This window comes from Centruroides vittatus, unplaced genomic scaffold (genome assembly GCF_030686945.1).
Source record: "Centruroides vittatus isolate TY-2023 unplaced genomic scaffold, ASM3068694v2 contig_975, whole genome shotgun sequence".
Lineage (NCBI taxonomy): Eukaryota > Metazoa > Arthropoda > Arachnida > Scorpiones > Buthidae > Centruroides > Centruroides vittatus.
The window spans coordinates 676,362-702,227 of record NW_027122648.1 but is presented as its reverse complement, the minus strand read 5'-3'; the positions used below and the strand labels follow the sequence as shown (position 1 = coordinate 702,227).

General features: G+C 26.8%; 1 protein-coding gene across 1 annotated transcript in view; it reads left to right on the top strand.

Annotated features, from left to right (window-relative positions):
• LOC136985683 (adenylate cyclase type 1-like) overlaps window positions 1-25,866 on the top strand; it is a 100,963-nt gene that overhangs the window by 57,390 nt on the left and 17,707 nt on the right. The window contains exons 12-16 of the mRNA XM_067283011.1: window positions 3,707-3,791; window positions 16,684-16,779; window positions 16,889-17,148; window positions 17,215-17,335; window positions 25,253-25,372. Of these exons, the coding sequence (XP_067139112.1) occupies window positions 3,707-3,791; window positions 16,684-16,779; window positions 16,889-17,148; window positions 17,215-17,335; window positions 25,253-25,372 (682 nt within the window). The remainder of the gene's footprint in view (window positions 1-3,706; window positions 3,792-16,683; window positions 16,780-16,888; window positions 17,149-17,214; window positions 17,336-25,252; window positions 25,373-25,866) is intronic.

Below are 25,866 nucleotides of genomic sequence, written 5' to 3'. Positions count from 1 at the left end.
ATTAAGTGAATATATATATGATTTTCTTAAGTCTTTTGTTTATTTTATCGAAAAACAATGAAGATAAGACATAAGTTTATTCCTGAGTGATATCTGTGCTTATAGTAATCGAAGAGTAAACAAATTTATGTTTGTTTTCAACAATATCTGTCTATATTAATATATTATAAAGACGTATAATTCAGCTAATGTTTACATAATCGAAACACTATAAATTATATAGAATAAGACCTTCTAGAGTCTTTAAACAATCAAACCAATGATGGAGATGAGAATATATATATATTTATTTTCATTTATAAATTATAATTTTTTAAATAAATAAATAAATGTTTTCATCCTCAAATTGTAGATTGTTTCAGTTAATTTTTAAATTTTTCAAAATTATAAGTGAACTTGTATATCATATGTACTAATATTATGGCTACTTTTTAATTTAAATTCCCAAAAATTATAAACAGATACTTGTTATTTGAACTTCCTAAAAATATAAGCCATCTTATGTATCCCAAAATTAAAAATATTTAATGTTTATATTATGAAAATTGCTTGAAAATGCTTTAAAATTCAATGTTTAGGAAGGACGATCGTTACATTCTGTACAAAGATGTTTTATGTAAACTATGAGAAATTCTTAATCCGTTTTAACTAATGAACTCTTCGCTACTTAAGTAATGAGAAACTGTAATTATCATTACAAAGTTTAGCCGTATAACTAATGATGATTAACATTTTCCTTCGTTAAAACTAAAACAAATGTTATTTTTATGACATTTAAGAATAGAAAACGTTATTTTATTGCATTAAATAGAAGGGGAAATACGTAAAGAAACGATCGATGTCGAAAAAAACTTTAAAATAAAATCAATAAAACGAATTTAAAAGTAAACGTTTCCGGAAAAAGTCATAACACCAAATATATATATATAAGTTATATCTGAATCAATTTAAAAGTACATTATATGATGATAACGCTTCAGGCACTTGAAAGGAAGGAAAAGAAAAAAAAAATTATATATCAAAGATTTAAAATAACAATTCTGCTTATTATTTAAAAGGTTTTCAAGATTGATTCGTTGATGTCTTTTCTTTTTTTTTAGAATAAAAGTAAAGAAAGTTGTAAGAGCTTTCAGTAATAATGACTATCAATTTAGATGTTTAAAAATGCGAACTGCAAAAAAACTGAGCGCAGAAAATAGTTAAAATTTTTAAATATTAGGAAAATAATCGATAAAAAATTATTTTTAACCGTAAAAATTACTTGAATCTAATTTAAATTTTAAAAAAATTTCTCTAAAGTGCCGTTTTAAATTGATTTCAAGATTAAAAGCATGAAGACCATTCATATTGCAAATCAATAAAAGCCGTTTTTTCTTAAACACGTGAAGGTTTTGGATAGATTACTTAAGATTTTAACAAAGCAGCGAATGTTTACAACAATTTTCTGTTATTATTTCCGAGGACTTTACATCTTGACTTCGTGACAACGTAACCACAATAAATATAACTTAAGCCATTCTTAAGCTAGCCATTTTCAACCGTTACTACAGTCAATATTATAACTTAAACCGTTAAAAAATTCTTTTTAACCTTAAAAATTACTCAAATATAGTTTAAATTTAAATAAAAATTCATTAAAAAAGTACAACTTTAAACTGATCTTAAGATTAAAATCATGAAGGCCACTGTATTGAAAATCAATAAAAATTCCAATTATTTTAGATTTAGTTTTAAATTTTTGAAAATATTAGATAGATTATATAAAATTTTAACAAAGCAATAAATATTTAAAACAATTTTCTGTTATTGCTTCACACGACTTAAATTGCCATGACGTCAGACATTAAATAATAGAATTGATAGTGGTTACGGTTACTCCATTCTCTTATTCGTAACTACAATCAAAATTGTAACTTCAATAAATATATATCAATAAAAAATGTATTCCTGACTATAAAAATCACCTTTAAAAATCCTTTGTAAGTGCTATTTTAAATTGATCCTAAGATTAAAACCGTGAAGGCCGTCCGTATTGCAAATCAATAAAAATCGATTTTTTTCTAATTTATGAAAGTTTTGGATAGATTATATAAAAGTTTAACAAAGTAATGAATATTTATAACAATTTTCTGTTGTTGCTGCCGATGACTTAACGTCGTGACGTCACGACAACTTAACCGTAACCACAATCGATATCATAACTTAAGTCATTCTCTTGGGGATTTGTTTGATAAGTTTTGTAATTAACAGCGTAACAAATTACGTATATTATTTAATACATATTATTGATTATTCATGAATATTTTATATTTTTTTTAAAACACAAAACTTGGAGATTTCTGGTCTTTTATTTAGATTTATGATGGACATGTATACAATACTTGTATATTTCATTCTTTTCAATATTTTATAAGAAGTGAGTTTAGAAAATGTTCACACACGGAATGCAAAATCATATTGATTATTTTCAGCAGGAAAAAAATTATTGCTTTAGAGTCACTTTCCTTTTTTTTTTTTCTATAAAATATCAAAGATATATAGAATAACGATAAATCATAGAATGTAACTTCTTTTTTCTGCAGAATTTTTTATATTTTTTATGTTTCTGATTCCAGTCACACCCTTCTAAAGAAATGAAAATCAAATGTTTCAAGTACTCATTTGAATACTTGAAACATTTAAGAATTTTTTTCCCTCCTCATTTCTTAATTTCAATTTTAATATTAGTTATTATGGAAAGATAAATGATTAAAATGTTTTTAAAAATAATTATATTTAAAAAGGAAGGAATTATAATAATCATTTAGTTGCAATTTTAGGATTTAAAGGCATTTAACTTAAAGATTTTCAACCTTTTTAGTCGTACCTTGTTGCTATATACGGAAATGTGTTTGCAGGATACCAGTTGGGTATCTCATATCTAAAATGGCAACTTGGTGTGAAATTATCATTATTATTTTGTACTTTCGTTAAGTAAATAAGTTAATTAGTTGCGATTTAAATAGCTTAAATTAGCGATTTTTTTCCAACTTTTAATTTTTAAGTATCTCTTTTAATGTGAAAATATTAAAAAGGGGGTTCGCGATTCACTGGTTACGAAACTCTTGCAAAAAATATTAATTTTGCATGAAATTACGTAGGTTATTTCACATTTTGTTGTATAAATAGTCATAATGCTTAACGATTTTTCAAATTATTTTTAGATTGATTCTCTTTTAATTTACTAGAATATTGTAGCAATACACGGAAATGGGTTCGCAAACTACTGATTGAGAAATGTTGATGTGAAATTACGAAAGTTATCCATTCTTTCATTCTAAAAATAGTTTTAATACTTAATTTTTCAACTTTTTTTACACGCAATTCCTTTTAACATGTATACCTAATAATTACGGTCTAATACTCAGAAATTAGTTCGCGAACCACTGGTTGTTTTAACTCTGATCTAAAAAATATTAATAAAATGTGAAGGTATAAAGATCGTTGTTATTTATTATATAAATAGCGATTTTTAATGCCTAAATTGGTGATTTTTCAACCTGTCTTTTAGATGCGACTTCTTTTAACTTGTAGCAATACTCTAAACTGGTTCGCGAACTATCGATTGAGAAATGTTGATCTAAAAATTTTGTATTACATAATAAACATATTTTACATTAAATATTTATAATAAAATAATTTTTAAAAAAATTTTTAAAATTTTCAGGACCATTTTATTAATCGTTTTATTTGCTGTTGCTTTGATTTGGATATTAGCACTGTTTATATTTGTATTAGGAGCTCATTTAAAGGTAAGAAACTAATTTAAATATGCTGTATTTTATAATATTTTTATATTAATATCGTATTTTCGCGAAATGACCGGTATGCTGGTTTCCTCCGTTTTTATGCGGCATGCCGCTCATTCCGCGAAAATACGGTAAATCTGTAGACAAGTTTAAAAAGTAATTCAAATACTAAATTAAAAATTTCTAGAATGAATTTATCATTCTAGAAATATAAGATATATGTACCAAGTATGTTGCTAACATGTGAACTTTGTAGTTAATTACCATTTCTGTACAGTTTGATAGGTGAAATTGAAATTTTTGAATTTTTTTTAAAAAGTATATTGTTATAGACTTATTCATTGCTAAATATTTATTTGTTTCACATTTTCGGCTTATAAAACTTCATATGTGTGTAGGAGGATTACACTTCCAATTCCATTTTTATAGGGCGGTGATGTTATTAGCGAGGTTGAGGCCGAAGTTTTCAACGCGAAAACGTGTACGTCGGACGTTTGGCGTCGCTTTCCTGTAAGCCTAGAAGTTTGGCAATGGCGTTTGAATGTCGAGCATGATTCCACTGACTTTCCAAATGCCATGGTCAAACTTTTAGGCTTACAGGAAAGCGGCGCTGAAGGTCCGACGTACACGTTTTCGCGTTTAAAACTTCGGCCTCAACCTCACTATTATGTATGAAAAATATGTTAAAAGTAGCAAAAATTTCACAAAATTGTGAAAAAATTAAAATTCTTTGTGATTTTTTAAATTTAAAAAACAGTTTTTTGTGTTGAATTTCAATAAAGTTGCCTACAGTAAAAATTGCTATGTTCTAATGCTTACTCTGTTTAAAATGTGTGTACAGAAATTTTTTGTATGTAAAAAATATAAGGAAAGTTCTATAAAACTATATTTATAAATTTATAAAAGTATTGCACAGATTGGACAAAATAATATGAATAATTTATATTCTGTATTTTTTATGTATTAAGCATACACATATGGATTAACATCATAAAAAATTCATTTATGAGATATTTAAAAGATATACAATAAAACTTCTATAAAAATATATAAAAATAGCACATAAATTGCATAAAACATTATAAATAATTTATATAAAAAGTGGGCTCTTGATATAATGAACTCTCAATGGGATGAATTAAATCATTTATTACATCAAGAATTCACTACATACATAAAAAAAAACAGTAGAGACCAATAAAATTGTTCAGTATATCAAAAGTTCACTATATTGGATGATCACTATATCAAGAATCCACTGTACTTTTTTTTTTTTTTTAACTCTTTCCGCCCTGTGGGCACTAAGAGGGTCTCTTTTAGTAGGCCCATTATGGGTTCGGCCAGGCCCACAATGGGGCGACCGGCGTGGTGAGGGACAGGGCCCGACATATCCAAACGGACCACCCCCCGAAAAATTCCTGGGATTATTCGACCTGTTCAGATTCGATCCTGGGTCCCCAGAGCGGTAGGCTGCCACCTTGACCGCTCGGCCATCCGGCCGTCCAAATCCACTGTACTATGCTTTTATACATTAAGTTTATACCTATTATAGATTATGAGTCATATAAAAACTTATGAGATATTTTCTATACAAAATATGTAGGTTTATATAAAATAAACCAATTTTTTAGTGTATAAATTTTTAGAACTTTTTCATTTTCTTTGTGCATCAATTATATGTAATGATTTATAATTATCAAACTTTTAAAATATTACTAATTTCTAAAAATTACTCTTATAATAAAGAGTGGAAATCATTCCAAAGTTATTTATCAAAAATATGTTTAAGCCAATTCTTAATAATATTTTTTTATAATAAAAAAATTAAATAAATTTAAAGCAAAACAAACTTTTAATATGTTTTTAGTATAAGTCAAATCTCATCAAAAAACTGTACAGAATTAATAAAGTTAGATACATAAAGTCATATTTATTGCTCAGAAAAACTCATAAACTTGTATATGGAGTAAAACAATCAAATTCTATTGTTAAATATAAAAAGTTTTATTATAAAGTTAAATAATATTTGTTGATTATTGGACTGCATATTTTTTCGAATAGTTATTCTATGAAATGATAAACTTGACTTGTTCTATGAAAAAATAAATATAAAAAATTATGTTAAGTAAAAAAATACATTAAAGTTATTTTAGAAAATTAAAAAATAATTGCTTTTTTTAACAAAATTATTAATAAGTTTTTAAGCTTTAGTTTTTAAAATACATTAAGTTTAGAAGCATCTATAACTTTGATAAATATATAACTTTGAACTTTTAATATAATTTTAAAAGGAAGTTTGTTTATAAAATGTTAGTTTAAAAACAAATAGATTTTATGGCTATACTGAAAGTTTTAATAATTTTGTTTAAATCAAATATTAGACTTAGAAGTAATTGTAAATGTGATAAATATCAAAATTTGAATCTTAAGTCTTAATTTAGAGTTATTTGAATGTTATATTAATACATTATTTTCATAATACTTGAAGCAAAATTTCTCTCTTAATCATAGGTTAACCATAGAATCAGCCATTGCCAAATATTACACAATTGACATGAAGATAAAAATTGTTTTCCATATAATTTTATTGTATGTTGAATGTATGTTACATGAATTTAAAATTATTATTATAAAATATTTTAACATAATATAATATATCTCTGTATTATATCTATTTGAAAAACAAATATCATAAGCCATAACTATTAATGATATATTCAATCTACCAAAGATCTAAACTATTGAATTATTAACAGGCTATAACAGTGATGTCAATTGTATATTTAAACTATGTAATTTGATCTAAGAGTAGACAGTTAAGCCTACCTTTAGACTTATCTTTCTTTCAAGATATTCTAAATTATTAAATTTAATTCTAAAAATAATGAATTTATTAATATTTATGCAAGATAGAGGCATAACAGTACTTTCAGATCAAATTACATAGTTTAATTATTACATTAATACATAGTTTAATAATTTAGTATTAATATCATTATTAATACTAAATTATATTGTACATAAATAATTTAGTATACTGATAATTAGCTTTTTGGTTGATCAAATATCATGACCTCAAGCATACCATTCCTGATTATAATATCCTGGAAAATCACAAAAATTTTGATTTTTCTTTATGTCCTTCTATTGTACTGAGATTTGAAAATTATTAAAACATATCTGATAATTGTTTTTAGATCTACAGTCATAGTAATGTGGAGTTGAGAAATTTTCACAATGCCCTAAAACAAATTATTGCATTGTTAAGTCAAGATTTTGAAGCCACGTCTTATTGGGTCTGCTTATCATCTACTGAATTTGTTAGAGGCTAACTGTATTAACCAAGACACAATCTCATGCAAAAGAATTTTATAATTTAAAGGCCTGCGTATAATTTTGTTAATTATGCTAACATTATTCTAATGTGATGTTTAGTTTAAAAGAAAAGAAAATTGAAAAGCATGTGTTAAGTTTTAAAATACTTAAATTTATACAATGGAAATTACTATTATTATGTATGGTACAGTACATAGATTTATTATCTAATAAAAAGGAAATAGATTATTCTAAAATATTTAATACATTCAAAATTAATCTTTGACATTTTTATAGTAATTAAAATTTTAATACTTAAAAATGTTCAACTAATAAAATTTTTATAATTAAGTTTTATGTAGACGACAATGTATTTTTAATTATGTTAATTTAAATAATCTTGAAAATATATCAAATTTAATTGAATAATATTTTATTACAATTAAAGAATTTTTTTTAACATTTTCTTCTAGTTTAATGAAACCAGAAAGTTTAGAAAAACTATAGAAATTTAGTTTTTTGAAAAGCAGAATTTCAAATTTTTCAATTTTTTTCTTTTACAGTAATTTACTTATTAGAAACTTATTTTTTCACTAGTTTTTGTTAAATAGTTAACTAATTTTTAAAAAAATTAATATTTTAGTTGAGAGTAAACTGTTTTCCTTATCTTAAAAAAATGATAAGACATAACTACACTTAAGCAGAGAATATTAAAAATGAAAGCCTTATATTCTACTTTCAAATTAGAGATTTATGGGAATATTTTGAAATACATTAATGATTATCATTGACAAAAAGAATCTTTAATAAAACTAATTCAAAGTAAAGTTAAGAAGATAGATGTAATCTTCAGATTAGCTTCATCTTATATATTTTCTTTGACTTTCTAAGAGGATATTGAAGGAGAAAGAGTAAGTCCAGCTTGAACTAGTCTGGAAGTGTGTCACACTTCCTATAGGAAGTATGACATACTTCCACATTTTCATCAAGATTATAGATCAAATAATCTAGCTATTTGAATAAATCTTCAGAGTGTAACACTACTAAATGCTAATAATTGTGTCATACTCAGAATAATCTAGAATTTATTTGTTTATAATTTTTTAAAAATAATATTTAATAACTTAATATTGCTTTTATTCATGAAGTATATAGTGTGAAAAATTGTTTATAATAGATGAACTTTTTGAATTAGTAATATTTGTGTTTATTATTTTTCTGGAATTGAGTAATACTAAATAATCATATCTATGATAAAATTATTCAGTTAATGTTACCTATGGTTCCAAAATGGCAGCTCGTCCCTGATTCAGCAAATGGAAGAAAGAAACGGTGGGGACGCATGTTCTAACCTAACCTATTCTAATAAATTACCATAATTATTACCAACAAAATTATTAGAATAGGTTAGGTTAGGTTAGAATGAGCATCCCCACTGTTTCCTTTCTTCTATTTGCTGGAATCAGAGACAAGCTGCCATTTTGGAACCATAGGTAACATTAACCAATTATTCATTAAACTTCTACGATAGAAGTTTAATGAATAATTTCTTCATAGGTTTAATAGATTTCTCCTACAATAATTTCTCCTATACAAATATTTTACAGCATTTATTTTTAAAATTATTTTATAAAACAGTAATTTATAAATTACTGTAAAATTTTTCTGTAGGCATTGCATTACTATTTATATATACAATGAGACTCAAAAGTCAGTTAGCCAAAATATATTTTTTTAATTATTCTTAAAAATATATATCTTGGTAAATTGATTTTTTGCCTTCCTTTATGTTGTGTAAATGTTGTATAATTATTTCTAAATAATTTAAAAAGCTTTATTCACTTATACAATAATTTTTATTTTAACTTCGTTATTGATTAATATTTTTATTATTATTTAATAATTTATTTATTTAAGCATTTTAATTTTTTGTCATACATCTCTTAAAATAAATTATTTCTTTATATGATTACATATAAATTTTTTCATGTAGTTACTTATATATTGCATAAAAGAAAATTGATTTTTAAATGAAATAACATAAATAAATTTTGTTTGTGAATCATATTTCATTAGAGAAAACCTTAATAAATAAATTAAAATTGGCAATATTCTTGAATTAAAAATTCAATGTGAAGTCAATGTAGAAGTCTGAGAAATAAAAATATTTGAAAAGATATGCTTTTTAGTTTCAACTATTAATTTCATGCTTTGACAGTGCTTATAAATAGATGACGACAAATTCTTAAACTCCACTTATATAAAATTCAACACAGTTTCTTGTCACAAAAATCAAAATAGGAAAGCATATTGCTTTGAAAAGTCAATTTTATCTTTTAAAATGGTTTTCTTTTGCATAAACAATTCAAATTTTTTGAATTACATAAATATCAGAGTGACTCACCATATCCTGATGTATAAATATATAATATTATCATATAGTATTGAAAAATCTTATTTTATATTTATTATTTTATTACTTAGTAATGAATCAGTCTACGATATATTTGTGCCTTATGTCTATTGTAATTTTCTACATTAATATGTAATTCATATGTTTAGATTTAAAATTCTTTAATAATGTTACATTAAATTATGCATTATAGTTTTGAAATTTTAGTTTTACAGCAACGTTAGCTTACATAACATTACCAAAGTTTTTGAACATTTTTACTTTATTTTTACTAAAATTCATTTATTAAAACATTGTTTAGTACTGTTTATTGATTTATTTTCTTTAACAAAATAAAAAATTTATCTAATTTTTTATGCTAAATGAAGAATAAATGTACTTTGAAAATATATTTATTCTGTTTCTTTTTACATTGTACATTATTTATTATATAATGTATAATGTAGAGTTGCATCATGCACATTTTAAATTATAAATTTTGATGTAATTTTGAATAACTTTACAAATGTCAAATGTTATATATATTAAATTTTTCTTGTTAATAACATAATACATTTTAGAATACATTAACATATATTTATACAATAATTTTGTTATCATCATGTTATTTTTTAACATATGAATATATTACTTAAATAAATGATTAAAAGTTTCAAAATAAATTTAAAAATAAATACTTCAGAATTTTGTACAGAATACAAGTAATTAAGCTCACAAATGTTCAAACATGCTTAGATCTATTTGTAAAACTTAGGATTATAATTAATTTTAAAATAAAATACCATACTTTATAAAGTTTGTTCACATTTTTAAAATTCTTGAATATTTTTGGCATTTTACAGACATCATCTAGAGGTTTTAATATTTTAAAATACAAACTAAGTGAATATTTATAAAGATTTAAATTTCTGGATGACATCTGACAAAATATTCATATTCTAATTAAATATATAAATTGACAAACTTAATGACCAAAACTAAAATATTAATTTATTCAATAGTTATGAAAAACAAAAAAATTGCAAATAATAAATTTGAATTGCTGATTCACATGCCATTATCAAAATTCTAGTCATATAATTTATACTGAAATATTTTTCTTATTTTATTAAATAAATTATTTTTTCTGGAGAAACACTTTTGAAAGATGCATGATAATTTCTATTCTACTCAGCCCTAATGTTTCATTCTATACAATGCTGTGGCATTGAAATAAACAAAGATGAATGTACATATAATTAAAAATTTATAAGTTTCTAACTTCAAACAAGATTTTTAATTTAAAATAAAATTTTATGCATTTATTTACAGTTTTGAGTATATATACAGAAAGGTCCAAAAAATCTGTTAACCAAGACATATTTTTTGTTGTCAAGATAATTTTAAGAATAATTGTCAGAACGAAGTGACGACTAATACTTGACTTCATGCATTCCTTGTCAACACTATAACTCTAGAATACGTTGTCCGATCTTGATGAAATTTTCCAGAACGACTCATCATCATTCAAGGATGAACTGAATAAAATTTCAACTCTCAAAAATGATCCATTTTTGTAGAACTAGAGATAGGGATCAAAAAGGAAAATCGCATTTTTATTCAGTATGGATCATTTTTGAGAGTTGAAATTTTATTCAGTTCATCTTTGAGTGATGATGAGTCATCCTGGAAAATTTCATCAAGATCGGTCAACTCATTCTAGAGTTATAATGTTGACAAGGAATGCATGAAGTCAAGTGTTAGGTTGCTTTCTGCAGGCACGTGTAGAAGCGTCATCTAGTGGTCGGAAAATATGACAAGCATTAAAACAATAATTTTGAAAGGTAAATGTTATTGCTAATTAGATACACAACAACAAATATAAAGAATCTTTATAGAATAATAAGTTTAAAAAAGTTTTCTTTTTAAAAACGTGGAGCAGCAGCAATCAATATTGATGGCCTTATGATCCATTCTCTCCTTCGTCTTCCCATCATTAGTACGAAATTTCAATCTCTAAATGGAGAAGCTGCACAGAGATTCCAGATTGAGATGAAGTTGCTCAAATTCATCATCATCGATGAAATGTCAATGATTGATGCAAGAATGCTTTACATGATCAAGAGAAGAGTGAGGGAGATAAACCCCGAGAAAGATGAGCCGTTTGGTGGATTCTTTATCTATTTGTTTGGTGATTTTCGTCAGCTTCCTCCTGTTAAAGATACTCCTCTCTACTCGAGTGTTTTTTACAATGTAATGTCCCAGCAAGGTAGGGACCTTGTTGGGACATTACATTACATTTGCATTTGATTCTTTTGAGAAATTCATTGAACTTAGTAATTCTCATAGACAAAATAGCACAGATAGTTCCTTCACAGATGTCTTACATCTAGCTTCGGGTGATTTCAACGAAGACTACTTGCAGTCAACTGGATGCCCTCTTGCTTATATAGCATCTGAAAACACTTCAGATATTGCCCTACCTTTGTCCAAAGATGACTCAGCTCTCAGTCTCTCCAAGGATTTGAATCTCTCAGTTAATGCCAGAATTATGCTGAGTCAACTTATGGGTGCAAGGAGGTCTTGTCAATGGTTCACTAGGAACTATATGCTACATTATATATACTCCTAATGCTTGCCCTCCAGCTCTTCCTCTGTTTATTTTAGTGGAATTTGATAGCCATCGGGGACCTTTCATCTATGGTAATCTGTTTCCAATAATCCCCATAACACGCTCTTCGAACGATGCCAGTATATTGCGATCTCGTAGACAGTTTTCCCTTACCTTAGCATACTTGATGACTATACATAAATCACAGGGATTAACTCTTCCAAAAATCAAAATAGATATAGGGAAAAAAGAGACAGCTATCGGTTTTACCTATGTTACATTGAGTCGAGTGAAAAAAATAACTGACTCAGTATTTTTAAAGAGTTACAATAGAGATCGCTACGAGTCTGTAAGTCCAAGGCTAATAGTGATAGACAAAATTTCATTAGACGTTCGCATAGCAATTAATTAATGGCTTATTCTGACCTCATATTTGTACCTTTAAATGATCCAATAGAAATCAAATATATCGTTGAGAACAAATGACTGTGTTTCTTTTTTCCCTCATAATCTAGAAAATAAAGGTGCGAGCAGCTTCGTTCCGACTACACGCTGATACAGCGTTACTTAACTAGTTAAAATTGGTTTGGAACAGATGCATGTTATTAATTGTAATACAATTACTTCCAGTGAAGCAACTAAATCATAACTAATGACACACAGCTGTTCCAAACCAGTTTTAATCATTCTTAAAATAATCTTAACTATATCTTAGTTAACTGGTTCTTGGATCACTCTTATAATTAATAAAATATGGTTTTTAACAACTTTGAGACATTAAAAGTGAAAAAGTTAAGACAAATAATTAAACTGAATAAAGTTTGTTAACAAGTACTTTTAATAAACTGTCTTCTTTGTCTCAAATTCTTAATTTTGTCATGTCATTCATTAATTTAGAATTTTAAAGTGGAACAGATAAAAGAGCAGAATAGCATGCCACAAAAATATATAGTATTTATTGAATGTGATCAAACTGGAAAAGAATGTTTAAATCAACGCAACACCTTTTAAAGACCAACATAATAAAAACATGCATTTTCAGTCTTATTCAATAGGTAATAGACTGGCATTCTGGAGTTTGGGAAAAATTTTGGTGCATCAGTCAGTCAAAATATGCTTTGTGCCAGTCTAGATTGTTGTCCTAACTGAATTTTAGTAAATTTAAATTCTCCTGCCTTTCCTGAGATATTTTAATCTCTGCACAAGTCAAGTATATGCAATGTGGCACATATTGATCAGATTATCATTGATGTGACAGTGCCTGCAGCTGCATCTTTTGCATTTACAATTGATTTTTGTATAATAATTAGAATCCTGTTGGTCACCAATCTCTCAGAAAAACATATATCCATTAAATGCATACATTGTTTCACATAATTTTCAAGAGCACTTCTCTTCCTTATGTATTTGTGTTCAACATCACCTTTACTTTTTGGTTTTCTTTTACCTTATTAGCAGTAACCTAGAGAAAAAATTAGCACAAAGTTAGCATTTTTTCTACCAGCAACATTGCTGTGGCATCATATGTAGTCTTGAGTCCAATGCAGGACTCAAGTCTCACCTCAGTCCAGAAATTTTGTGGACTTGGACTCATCCATTACTATTCCAGTGTAATTATCCAATCAAACCCTGATGCTCTCTCTACATGTTATGATGACATGTACAAAGATGTAGCCTATAAATGCTGCTTTTCTACACTACATATTTTTGCAACATTTCTACACTACTTCAGATAAAATTAAAATTGAGGTCTCTTCTTACATTTAGATGCTTATTTGCATAGAGAAAAATGAACTAAATAAGATTGTGGATGTAGTTCCTGAAAATCAAAATTATTAGAAAAATTAATCATATATTAGTATAGATACAGAATCATTATTTTGTGAATTTTGATAGGAGCAGTTTTGAGGTTACACAGGATTACAGTTTTTTTTTAATTTTAAAGGCAAATTTTATTCAAGTTCATTTATATTTCATTTTAAATTCTTCAAGGGAAAAAATGGTGATATAGTCTGAATGGAGGCTGAATTAAGACTGAGATAAGGTGGATTACTTAATTTTCATTTTTTCAAATAAAAAATTTCCATTGAGGAAAGTGATCCAATTGATATCAAAATTCTGAAAAGCCAATAGAGGGAGGAATATATCCCCTTCCATTAGTGTTTCACACTGTAACTTCCCTTATGCACTGGTAGAAAGTATTTCCTAGTGACAATGTAAAGCTCAGTCCATCACTGTCAATAGGACTGTTCAATAAAAGTTAATTAAATAGGAATAAATTTAAATTTTTACTAAGAATCCTAATTACAAAAATGCATTACTTATTTTTTGATTACAGGTTTCTTGATGATAATGAGCTATTTAAAACATTTTGGAATTGATATAAATTTTAGTTTAATAATCCAATAAAGCAGTTTAAATATAGTTTTTTAAATTATTGATTGTTAAAATGAGGAAAAAATTAGTTGCTCTTAGGAGACATCAAGTTGCATTATTGATCAAAGATGGATGTAAATCTTAAAAATTTTTTTTTCTTTTAACAAATTTAATTTTTTGTAATTTTTGGTTCTAAACTGGTTTATAATAAATAATCAAAGTTCAGAATTGACTTAACAAGCATTATTTACTATACAGTAGTATTATAGTAAACAAATGTATTTACTATACATTTGCTTTGCAATCAAAAGTTGTTTTTCTCTGTCTTTAGTAGTAAGTAAATGTCATATCATAGCATGGATTATAGTGTTGTGCTGTTGACATGTGATGTAGCTATGTTTCACTTTTTCAATTTTATAAAATACTGTTATCTTATTTTATCTCTGAAGAAGGAATTTCTGGTCCAAAAGACTGTACTGGTACATAAATACATTTAATCAATTGATTTTTGATTATAAGAATGAATGAGAAAAAATCATTTGAATAATAATATTTCTATTAATGAGCTTTAAAATTAAAAATAAATAAACATCCAATTTCAAAATGGTTAAAACTCAAAAACACTGGCAAATTAGAAACAATTATTTAAATTTTTGCTGTTAACAAACATTCTTTGTATAATTACTGCTATCTGGAACCTATAACCGGTGCATAACACGTATACACCATACAAATATAGTGCAGTTGACAAACGTTTTTAAGCTATCACTTCGCTCTTCCTCAGGTCAACTGGTTTCCCAAACGGAGTGTATGTCTCTTGGTGGAGTCTGGTGTCTTTCCAGTGAATTGTGTCCTCCCTGCCATGCACAGTTGTGTGCTGGACGGGGGTTGTAGAGGGTTTGGCATCCAAAAGGGATTGCCATGACTGTGATAAGGTCATGGCAGGGAGGACACAATTCACCAGAAAGACACCTGATCCCACCAAGAGATGTACACTCTATTCGGGAAACCAGTTGTGACTTGAGGGAGAGCAAAGTGATAGCTCGAAAACGTTTGTCAACTGCACTATATTTGTATGGTGTATACGTGTTACGCACCGGTTATGGGTTCCAAACAGCAGTAATTTCACCCTGGTGCTGCAATCAGAAGAAGTTTTTGTCTAATTCTTTGTATACTTTATCATCATCATATAATAATCTTTGTAGCTGCATATGCTTGCAAATTAAATCAAACTGGTATCTTTACCATTCAAATTAATTTGACTTCATATAATTGAAAATATTGTAACTATGCAAAAATTGAATTTTTAATATCATGAATATTTAGCAAATCTTACTTAAAATTATTCCTTTTTAATGTAAAACAATTAAAAATTAGTCAAACAAAAACAAATCATATGCAGAAAAAATACATGGAAATCTACATAATTCTGATTTATATATTGTAGTTCTGATGCATATTATCAGTTAATTTTTATGTTTAAGTTAGAAAATTGATTATTACTAAAACTTATTTAATTGTCAAAGACTTCCTGCTTTTTTGTCAATTGTAAGGATGCTTACCGCAATTCTCAAATATTTTTAAACCTTTATCTCCTTCATCATTAGAAATGAAGGCATTCAATAGAAGAAATTGTTTACTTGAGATGGAAACATTTGATAAAAAAGAAATTTTCTTTTTTTGAAAAACAGACAATGATCTATCCAGTGTTTACAAAGACTTCTATAATTTCTATCCCTGATAAAAAGCTTGAAAGTACATGGGAATTAAAGTAAACATCCTCAAGTCTGCAATAAACCAGGAAATAGGAGAACATTGATTATATTTTACCAGATTGAATGGAGTTTTAAAGATGCCTCTTTTATCAAATAACATGTTAAAACAAATATTTTCAAAACTTTATTTTGTGACAAAATCATTAAATTTCAGTTACCAGTCAATCATATTTCAAATCAATCATTCTTGTCATCATTACCATCACCACCTCCCTCATATTACAGATGTCATGTAACAAAATTTCTGAATCAGTTGTATGATCAATTATTAAATCATTATTCTATGTACAGTATGTTTGAATAACAAAATTGCTAGAAATTTATTAGAAACATTTTTAATAATTTTACATTATAAAATAGATCTTTATTTAAAATTCATATATTTCCAAAATTTATAATTTTTTCCAAATTTTTTATTTTATTCAGTGGATAAAATGGGAGATCAACCGACTGTTTGTGCTACGTCTTAGTATTATTATCATTACTATTTTCTCAGTTTATGCTGTTGTACAAATTAATATGGTAAATATTAATTAAATTATTATTATGAGAAATTTGTATTTTAGATGATTATATCATTTAGAAGTAATTTTTATTCATATTTTACTTTTATTTATAATTTATTTTTCAGTTTTCTTGTATCAATGAAGCAATCCTGTGTACAAATTCTACTGATTTAGTACAAGAGTCAATTCTAAGTGAATACAAAATTTGTCCACTGCCCAATTATATAGTTTTGACCTGTGTGATAACATTTTTTCCTTTAGTTGTATTCCTAAGGATGCCTAATTTAGTTAAAGCCACATTACTCTTGCCAATGACGGCTATCTTTCTATTGATGATAGAAATGACTCATACAGAACTGTTTCGTTGTTATGATCAGAGGATAGAGTAAGTAAAGTGTGTATATTTATTTTAATATACAATATGAATCTAATCATTTTTTTTTTAAAACAGATCAAAAACACCTCATCATATTATAGGTGTAATTGTTATTTTGCATTTTATGCTTGCGGTTTTAATTCATGGAAGACAAGTTGAATGGACAGCAAGATTGGATTTTTTGTGGAATGTTCAGGTTAATATTCATTATGTTTTGTATTGTTTGTATTAATTTTTCTATATTATCCTAAAACATCTGAAGAAAAAATTGCTTTAGTTGGTTAGATAATAAAAAAACTGATTAAAGACTTCCATTAAATGAAATTCCATGTTTAAAAATTATAAAACAAAATCCATATCTAATGCAAAATTTGTCACATTTTGACAAACATTGAATATTTTTATTGTAGTAGTACTGTATTAAATAGGTATCTACTCTTTCCATACTTATTTAATACAGTAATACTATGATAAAAATATTTACTTAGCCACCCATAAAAAACTAACTTTTTTATGACTTTTAGAAATAGTTTAATAATTAAACTTTATGATTAGATTGTCAAAATGTCGTTAAGTTATACAATGTAGAATACTTCCATTAAATATCAAAACATTACAAATCTGTTTATTTTTAATTTAATAAGCTATAAATTTAATGTAATAAACATTACATAGAATTTTTCATAAGGTGGTGCTAATTACAAAAACAAATATAAAATTCTTATAACCAATTTCTGTACTGCATTGATTTAAATCAAAATCTAGAAAAAAAAAATGAAAAAAATACAGATAAAAAGTACAATAGCTAGCCAATAGTTTATTGCTTATGTAATGAATTATATAATTTGTAATTTTTCCAGATCTTAAGTCTGGATAAAAAAGAAATAATATAACTTATGAATTAAGCAATAATGATAATTCATTATCAAGAGAGTTATCATTTACTTTTCCATTCTGCTGTTGTCACAGTCTTTTCAGCCTAGATCTAAAAAATTAGTGTTGACAATCCTTCAATTATGAATTAAGTGTCTAATATTCATTTTTTAAATAAAAAATTATAAATTAAATATTTCCTAATAATACTGATAATTAACGTAAACTAGTTTTTCATCTGTTTTAAGTAACAGTAATTTGTATTAATTAATGCCAAATAATTTAAAAATATGAAGAAAAATAACTTAAATAAATCAAAAGAGAACAAAAAACAGCCAATTAAGGAAACAAAAAACATAATTGAGAGGAACGTAATATTTAAATATTTGAATGTATTTATGTATGTGGAATGTGCTCTGTGTATGTTGTATTCTAAGATTCTTTTTTGAGAGAGTTGTTGATGGTTAAAATCATTTCTCTCAATTAGATTCTTGGTGTCCTTAATTAGCTGTTTTTTTAGTTTTTCTTTGATTTATTTGAATTTTCAATATCAAGTTATATGGATTATTTTTAAAATAACTTATTTATTTAATGTAAGAAGAGTTTGTGAAACCTATTTACAGTATATTTCTTGTTAATTTAAAATAAAGAAATGTATGAGACTACTTTTTATTGTCTAGATTAGAGATGAAGATCCTTTTTAATCAAAGGTTATATCCAATTTTAGAAGGATGTCATATTGCACATTGCACAAATGTGTACATTTAGAATGCATGCACAAAATATGTACACCTATTATATTTAGATAGATAACATATACATTAAAGAATAGAAAACATATTTCATTATTCAAAATTCATGGCAATAAAAGTAAACTTATATCTAAATATGTATAAATGAGGACATTTGTTTGTTTGCTATACACTCCTAGGCCATTTGACCAATTGTTACAAAACTTGGCATTTACATACTTCTAACTTAGATAATGCCATATATCCCACCCCAAAATATGTATTGGATTTCTGTAAATCAATTAATTTCTATCTATGTTTGATTTGCTGATTTACACGTAGTGCCATCTATTTGCAAAAAATTAAAAAAATAATAAACTAAATATAATCCTTATAAAAAAAGAATATAATTTTAAATATATATATATTATATTCACTTAATTACTCTGACATTGATATGGCGCAAAATAGACGTGCTATGTCTTATAATTCTGTAAAAAGTAGCATATAGCACTTGTGTGCATGAGATCAAAAGTGTTACCGTTACAAATTTTTAAAATATTTAATTTTTCACTTCTAATAATTCAGGTTTTTTCATTTCTGAATGATACTTTCTTAATTCTAATAAACACCCTCCAGTGGTCAAGTGGATAAAACCACTCAGCTTCCCATAAAAGTCTTCCTGGGATGCATTGCTTGGCAGATTGCTGGTATGTCATGTTGCTGTGACCTAATAAACCAAACTAATTCTAACGTGTGATTACTTATTGTGACATCATCACAATACTGGGCTGGAACTTTTTGTCACAATGTTCTCAATTGTTTTAGTGGTGGTCTTACCCCTGTACATTACACTTCTCCTTTAGCAATAGAGTAGTGTTTGTCATCTATCTAACTCCATTAAGGGAAAAATTTTAAATCTAAGTAACATGACTTTCATTCCAAACTGGAAGTTCATATATAGTTAATCTGGGCTTACTCCTGCCCCTAACTAAGCTTTTCACATCCGGTTTAGACTTTCATCTATCTAATCTCCTTTCTCGAGATTAAGGAAGGACAGACAGTCAGAGAGAGGACAGTTGAAATTTATAGGTCTACAGTTTTTCAAATTGCAGCCTAATAATTTTTTTCATAAACACAATATTTAAGAGAACACACTTCCCACATAGTTTATACAATCTGTTGCCAAAATTTTAAAAAGTTTATCATCACATAAAAGCAAGTATTCTAGCATTTTTACTAGATAACTTTTATTTAAACCAGTCATATGAAGTTTTTTGGACATTAAGGTTAGTAACTTCAATCACGTGTGGAATCATCACAACCTATCTAACACTGATCACTTTTCAAATATTAATAGTAAAGCAGTATTAATTAGTAGTCATTGACCATCCTTTCTTCTGGGACGTGGTCAACATCTACTTTTGTTCAAATTACTTCAATCCCTTTCTGCAACAGTCCCTTCTTTCTACAGGACCAGTGGTCTGGTGGCATTTGAAGAGGAAAATTACATAAGACAAGGTTACTGGCAAGCACAAAATATATTTTAAGTGATTTTTGAGGGTGTAAAATATTTGGTTTGTTTTTTTGTGAAATTTGATTTTTTGGCAGATTACCATTTGATATTTTGCTGTATATGGTACATTTACAGCAAAATATCAAATGTTTCTTATCATGGTTCTTAGAGTTCACATTAGGAAAAAATATATCTTAAATTTTTTAAGATATCATATTTTCAATTGGTGTCTACTTGACCAATGAAATTGTGCCATTTCATAGCATCCAAGAATTGCAATAAACATGACAATGGTAGGCTGAAATAACCAAGTAGGCTGAAATAACCAAGAGTTTGGTTATTTCAGCCTACTGTTTGTTATATTTTAGTATTTGATTTATATAACTACAAAGGTTATCTTCCATAAGGGTTTATTGAATTACACTGAGTGATCAATTTAATGCATTTTAAAATTTCTTTATTCCTCTGCTATACACAATTTAAAGAATTTTTCAAATGTGTTAGATTGGTCACTCAGTGTGATAAACCCTTATGTAATATTATACGTACGTATTATATTATAGTATTTTATTTATATTTACAAATGTTATCTATCACCTTTGTAAATATAATTCAAATACTATAACATAATATGATAAAAAGGTTAGAAGTATGAAATAATCTAATAATGTTGATTTGTTTTATAAAACCGTGTCTTGTTCTATAATTTAGACTTGATAAACACTAATGTTGTGTGTTTTTTCTTCAAAGACACTTGGCAAGTTTTCTATCAGATATCTTTATTCGTTCTCGTTGATCAACGAGAACGAATAAAGATATCTGATAGAAAACTTGCCAAGTGTCTTTGAAGAAAAAACACACAACATTAGTGTTTATCAAGTCTAATCTAATAATCTTAATGTTTGTTGTTATCCTTTGCCTGGGCAGTGCCGGACTTACTACTAGTTATTTTATATTTCATTAGACCGCACTAGAAACTAGTAAAAGTCTCCAATCCCCATTTTTGATCTACATATTTACACAAAAAGAATGTCAGTTAAACAGTAAGAATATAATCAAAAATAAATATAATACACAGTTTAATATCTTACACTATCTTACTTGTATCAGTTCTGTCAGAGGTTACAAGAATAAATGCTTGACTCCAGAATAGATTAGATATATTTGATTAGAGATATGAGCATCATTATCAAATATAGGATTAGAAGTTTATGTTGATGATAAGTGATTTTATCTGTTTAAAATTAAAATTAACATCATGTCAATTGATTAAAATGAATATCCAAGTGTTTAATAATTACTTGGGAATAACATAGATATTCAGATATGAAAAATTTTACAAAAATATTTAAAATCAATAGAGAGAAATTTTGATTTTGAGAAAATGAAAATGCTGAGAATATTTATTTAAACTTTAGCACAAAATTATGGATTATTTTGTAGTTTTACAAATGTTAAAATAAATTTTAAGAACTAATATTGAATTAGAAAAACAAAATTTTAATGAAACAACCTTTTGTAAACCACATATAAAAGTCCATTGAATACTAACCCTAGAATACAAAACTTCATCATTTTTGCGAGTTTGTCAATTCTTATTTTTTCCCTTGTTATTTTGCACTATTTTGCTGTTGTTTTAGTACCTTTCTACATTGTTGCTTAAATTTTCATAACAAGTGCAGATTCTTTGAATTGTTTTTGTTTGTGCAATAATTGAAATTGTTTCCATCAATTTTACGAAGCTTTGTGACTATGTATGGTGCCTTGAATAAAGATAGTGATGTTTATATTTTGTTTGTATGTAAATTTTGTCTTTATATGGTATAATTCGTGTAGATTTGTTTTTTATTGTTTAGTTTTATTCTCTGCTTCAGAAAATGCATATATACTTATTTCTCCAAAAATTATTATTAGAAGAAAAAATAATCATTGCTGCCCTGTGCAACCTGTTAGTCAATCATCTTGTCACGTTCCAAGCAGAAATATTATTCATTTTATTCAGTTGCCTGTTGGACATGCAAAGGAAATGAAGAGAGATGATTTCTTCATCCATCTAAATAAAGAGCTAACCAAACGATGGATGAAGAAGAGGCTAGAATCCAGTGGCGTGCCATGACATTTGACGATAGGGAAGCTCTGTTTCTGTAAGAAGCCGACTTACAGGGACAATCAATTAATTGCGTGTCAGGGCCCATTCGTATTCGTTTGTTTGATATGCCAGTAAAAACCGTATACTTCTTTAAATGTATTTTTAATAGATTATCCGACGTACTTAATAAATAACAGAGGTAATTATATTGAACTTTCTTATTAGATTCAATAAATTCCCTATGCCCTCTAAATGCCAATTCTTGCTTTGAGAAAAAACATATATCATCTATTAATTTAGATATATCTATTAATCATAATTATCTTGTTATAATTTTCAATATTTATTTTATATTGTCTACCAATGTTAAATTCTATTCTATTTTGATTTCCAAATTGCTTCAATTTTATGAAAGAATCGTCATTTGTCATAAATTTTATCATCAAAATGTTGAAATTTTTTTGTTGACGTATTTATATTTAATTTAGGCATTGGTCTTTCTGTTTTAATAATGTTTTCTTTTTCATTATATGGTCTCAAACCAAAACTTTTTTAAAATAGATTTTTTAATCACTAGCCACGATATAAGGGCTAAAATTAAAATGATAAAAATAACTTACTTGGTAAAACAAAATGTGTGATGAATATACATACCTAGTACAAAAAGTTCTTCAATTGTATGAATATAGTTTTAAAAAACTTATAATTAAATATAACTTTGTGAAGAAACGTACATAAAAATAGCAAAATATTCTTTACTTTTTAAATCTTAAAACAATCCACTTAGTGAAATAGCTCCCTATGAGTGGCTAATGAATGGAATCAGAGACGTCCTGGCAGGTGTGTGGTGCGTGCATGCATGCAGGTTGCCAAATCCCGAGGGTGCCGATACCGGTCAATGTCAAATGCCTCTTTTGTCACATCACTAGTATATCTCAAAGGATGCGACAGGGCTGTTGTAAATTTTAAACGTTTCTCACCATAGCTATAAAAATCTAAATATGTTAAACTTAATAGTCATTTGTTTTCTAACTAATTTGTTTTAATACCAAGTGTACACAGAAATCAGTTCCCCACTGTACTGAGCTAGTGATTGGTTCTGTTAAGCTTTTGTTTAAGTAAAATTCCAGCTCTTTCAGCAGGGTTTTATTTATGTCCCCATTCCCTAATCTTTTAATTATTTAACTACTTCTTAGTAGAAATAAGTCGAAACCAGTTACTTTGTACTTGAATATCTGTAGTCTTGGGAAAACATTGGAAAGACAAATTTTTATGACAACAGATATATAAATTGTAAATTTAAGGAAAATAAATTCTAGAGCTTTTTTTGTACCTTGTACGTCTGATTCATTAAATTTGGTTGTAAATGATGCTGCCAAAGTAACAGTTAGTTTTTTTAACATTATACAAGAATTGTACACGTTTTTTCTGCATTCCCTTACAGATGGGACATACTATAATTGTAATATCACCGGCTTAACATTGAAATCCGTAAGTAATATAAGATGAGCGAGCAGAATAAATATATCAAATATTTTAATGGAGTTTTTTTTTAACTCCTGTCAACTATACAGAACTATCATAAAAACATGCAGTAAACTCCTATTGGTTGGGTTAAGTTATAAATTTAGTCTAGGGTGGGCAACCTTTTTTATAACATGGGCCAGAATAAATTTTACATTTTTTTCGTGGGCCGTAGTAGTTAATTGATGCCTTCTTGTGACTTGAAATTTTTTTAGTCTGCAAATATGAAATAAATAAATAAAAAGTTAATTACTACATTTATTTCTCTTATCGTTTTCAAAAATTACAAAGAATTGGAAAAATAACTATTAATTAGTTATTTTTCCAATTTAATAATCTATTAAAGATCTCGCAGGCCGGATAGAAACTCTTCGCAAGCCGCAGCTGGCCCGCAGGCCGGGGGTTGGCCGCCGTTGATCTAGTCTACTCATGATTCACATAATTGGGCGAGGGCAGCCAAATATCTAGCAGGCAGGCGGCTAACAGCCCAGAACCGGTCCGGGATATAAAATTGGATGCTTTATGCATGTGTTGCTTCTACCAGCTAAACCGGGTGAGGTTGGTGCTCTGTAAACCCCATGTGCCAATGCCTATATAACCTGGCTGATTGGAAACTGACCCGGTTTCGACATTCCTTCCGCCACTGAATTATTCGAATATACAATAGCAATCTTATCGTTTTTTTTTTCACATGTAGTATAGAAATTTGTAAAAGATACATAATGCAGTTATAATAAAATATTAATTTTAATTAATTCAAAGTACGTTAAAATATGAAAATTTATATTTTATAAAATACAAGGGAAAGTCATTGGAAGGTGGAAGCAGCACTTCCATCGCTTCCAATGATGGCACACCACTGCTAGAATCACATATTGCAGACACAATTTCACCTTTTCTTAGAAAATTGTTTACAGAAATTCCTGCCATTCACAGAGAGAATCCAACGTCTGGAAACAAAACAACAATTTGTCACATCTACCATTCGAAAAAACTGAACTATTTTACTACTACATATTGTTTTATATGTGGTTGCCACATATAAAACAAGGAACATTATGTAAATCAATGTGTTAATTGCTGAAAATAAATTAGTAAAATAAACAATTGTAAAATTTACAAAGCTTTGTGTTCCTATACTAATGATTTATGCTTTGTGATCCAGGGTTAAAAGATACTTTGCTTGAATACGAAAACTTTAAAATTAAGTTAATAGATTTTATAAAAATTTTGATTAACTTATGTATTCTTGCAAATATATTTTTAATTTTATATAGTTTTATTTGAAAAACATAAGAATTTAAAAAAATTAATAATAAAAAGAGGTTTAAATATATTTAATAGTTTAATGATGCAATATTTTATTTGTATCTTTATTAGGCTTTGGAAGAGAAACACGAAATGCATGAATTACAGAATAGTAACCGAAGAATTTTATTTAATTTACTTCCAGCTCATGTTGCTGCACATTTCCTAGATCATCAATTTCTTAGTAATATGGTAAGTTTGCTACAAACATGTGCCATACAGGATAATACAAAAATGAGTTAACCAAGATACAAGTATATTTTAAAATCAGATAAAATAGTTTTCAAGTAGTTGTGTGTTGTTATTCAATGATTCAGTTGTTTCCAATGAAATGATTGAATCATATATAATAATATGCAATAAAATTCTAAACATATTTTAATCATTCTTAAAATATATTTCAGTTAACTGACAGTTATCTATTTTAGTTATCTATTTCAGTTATCTATTTTAAAATAGATTAAAGTAAAAGATTTTATTGTATAATTAAAGTCATTAATCTATTCTAAAATAGAAGGCATATACAATGTAATGAATTCAAATTTCATTTAATAATTTACCAAAAATTTTATGTTATGCAATCTCCTGTCCACACTACATTGGATAATCAGGGCTTTACTGTAATTCCAGTATCTTCATTACAAACAGGTCTTTTGGAAAGCTTGTGTAAAATAAAAAAATTTGGA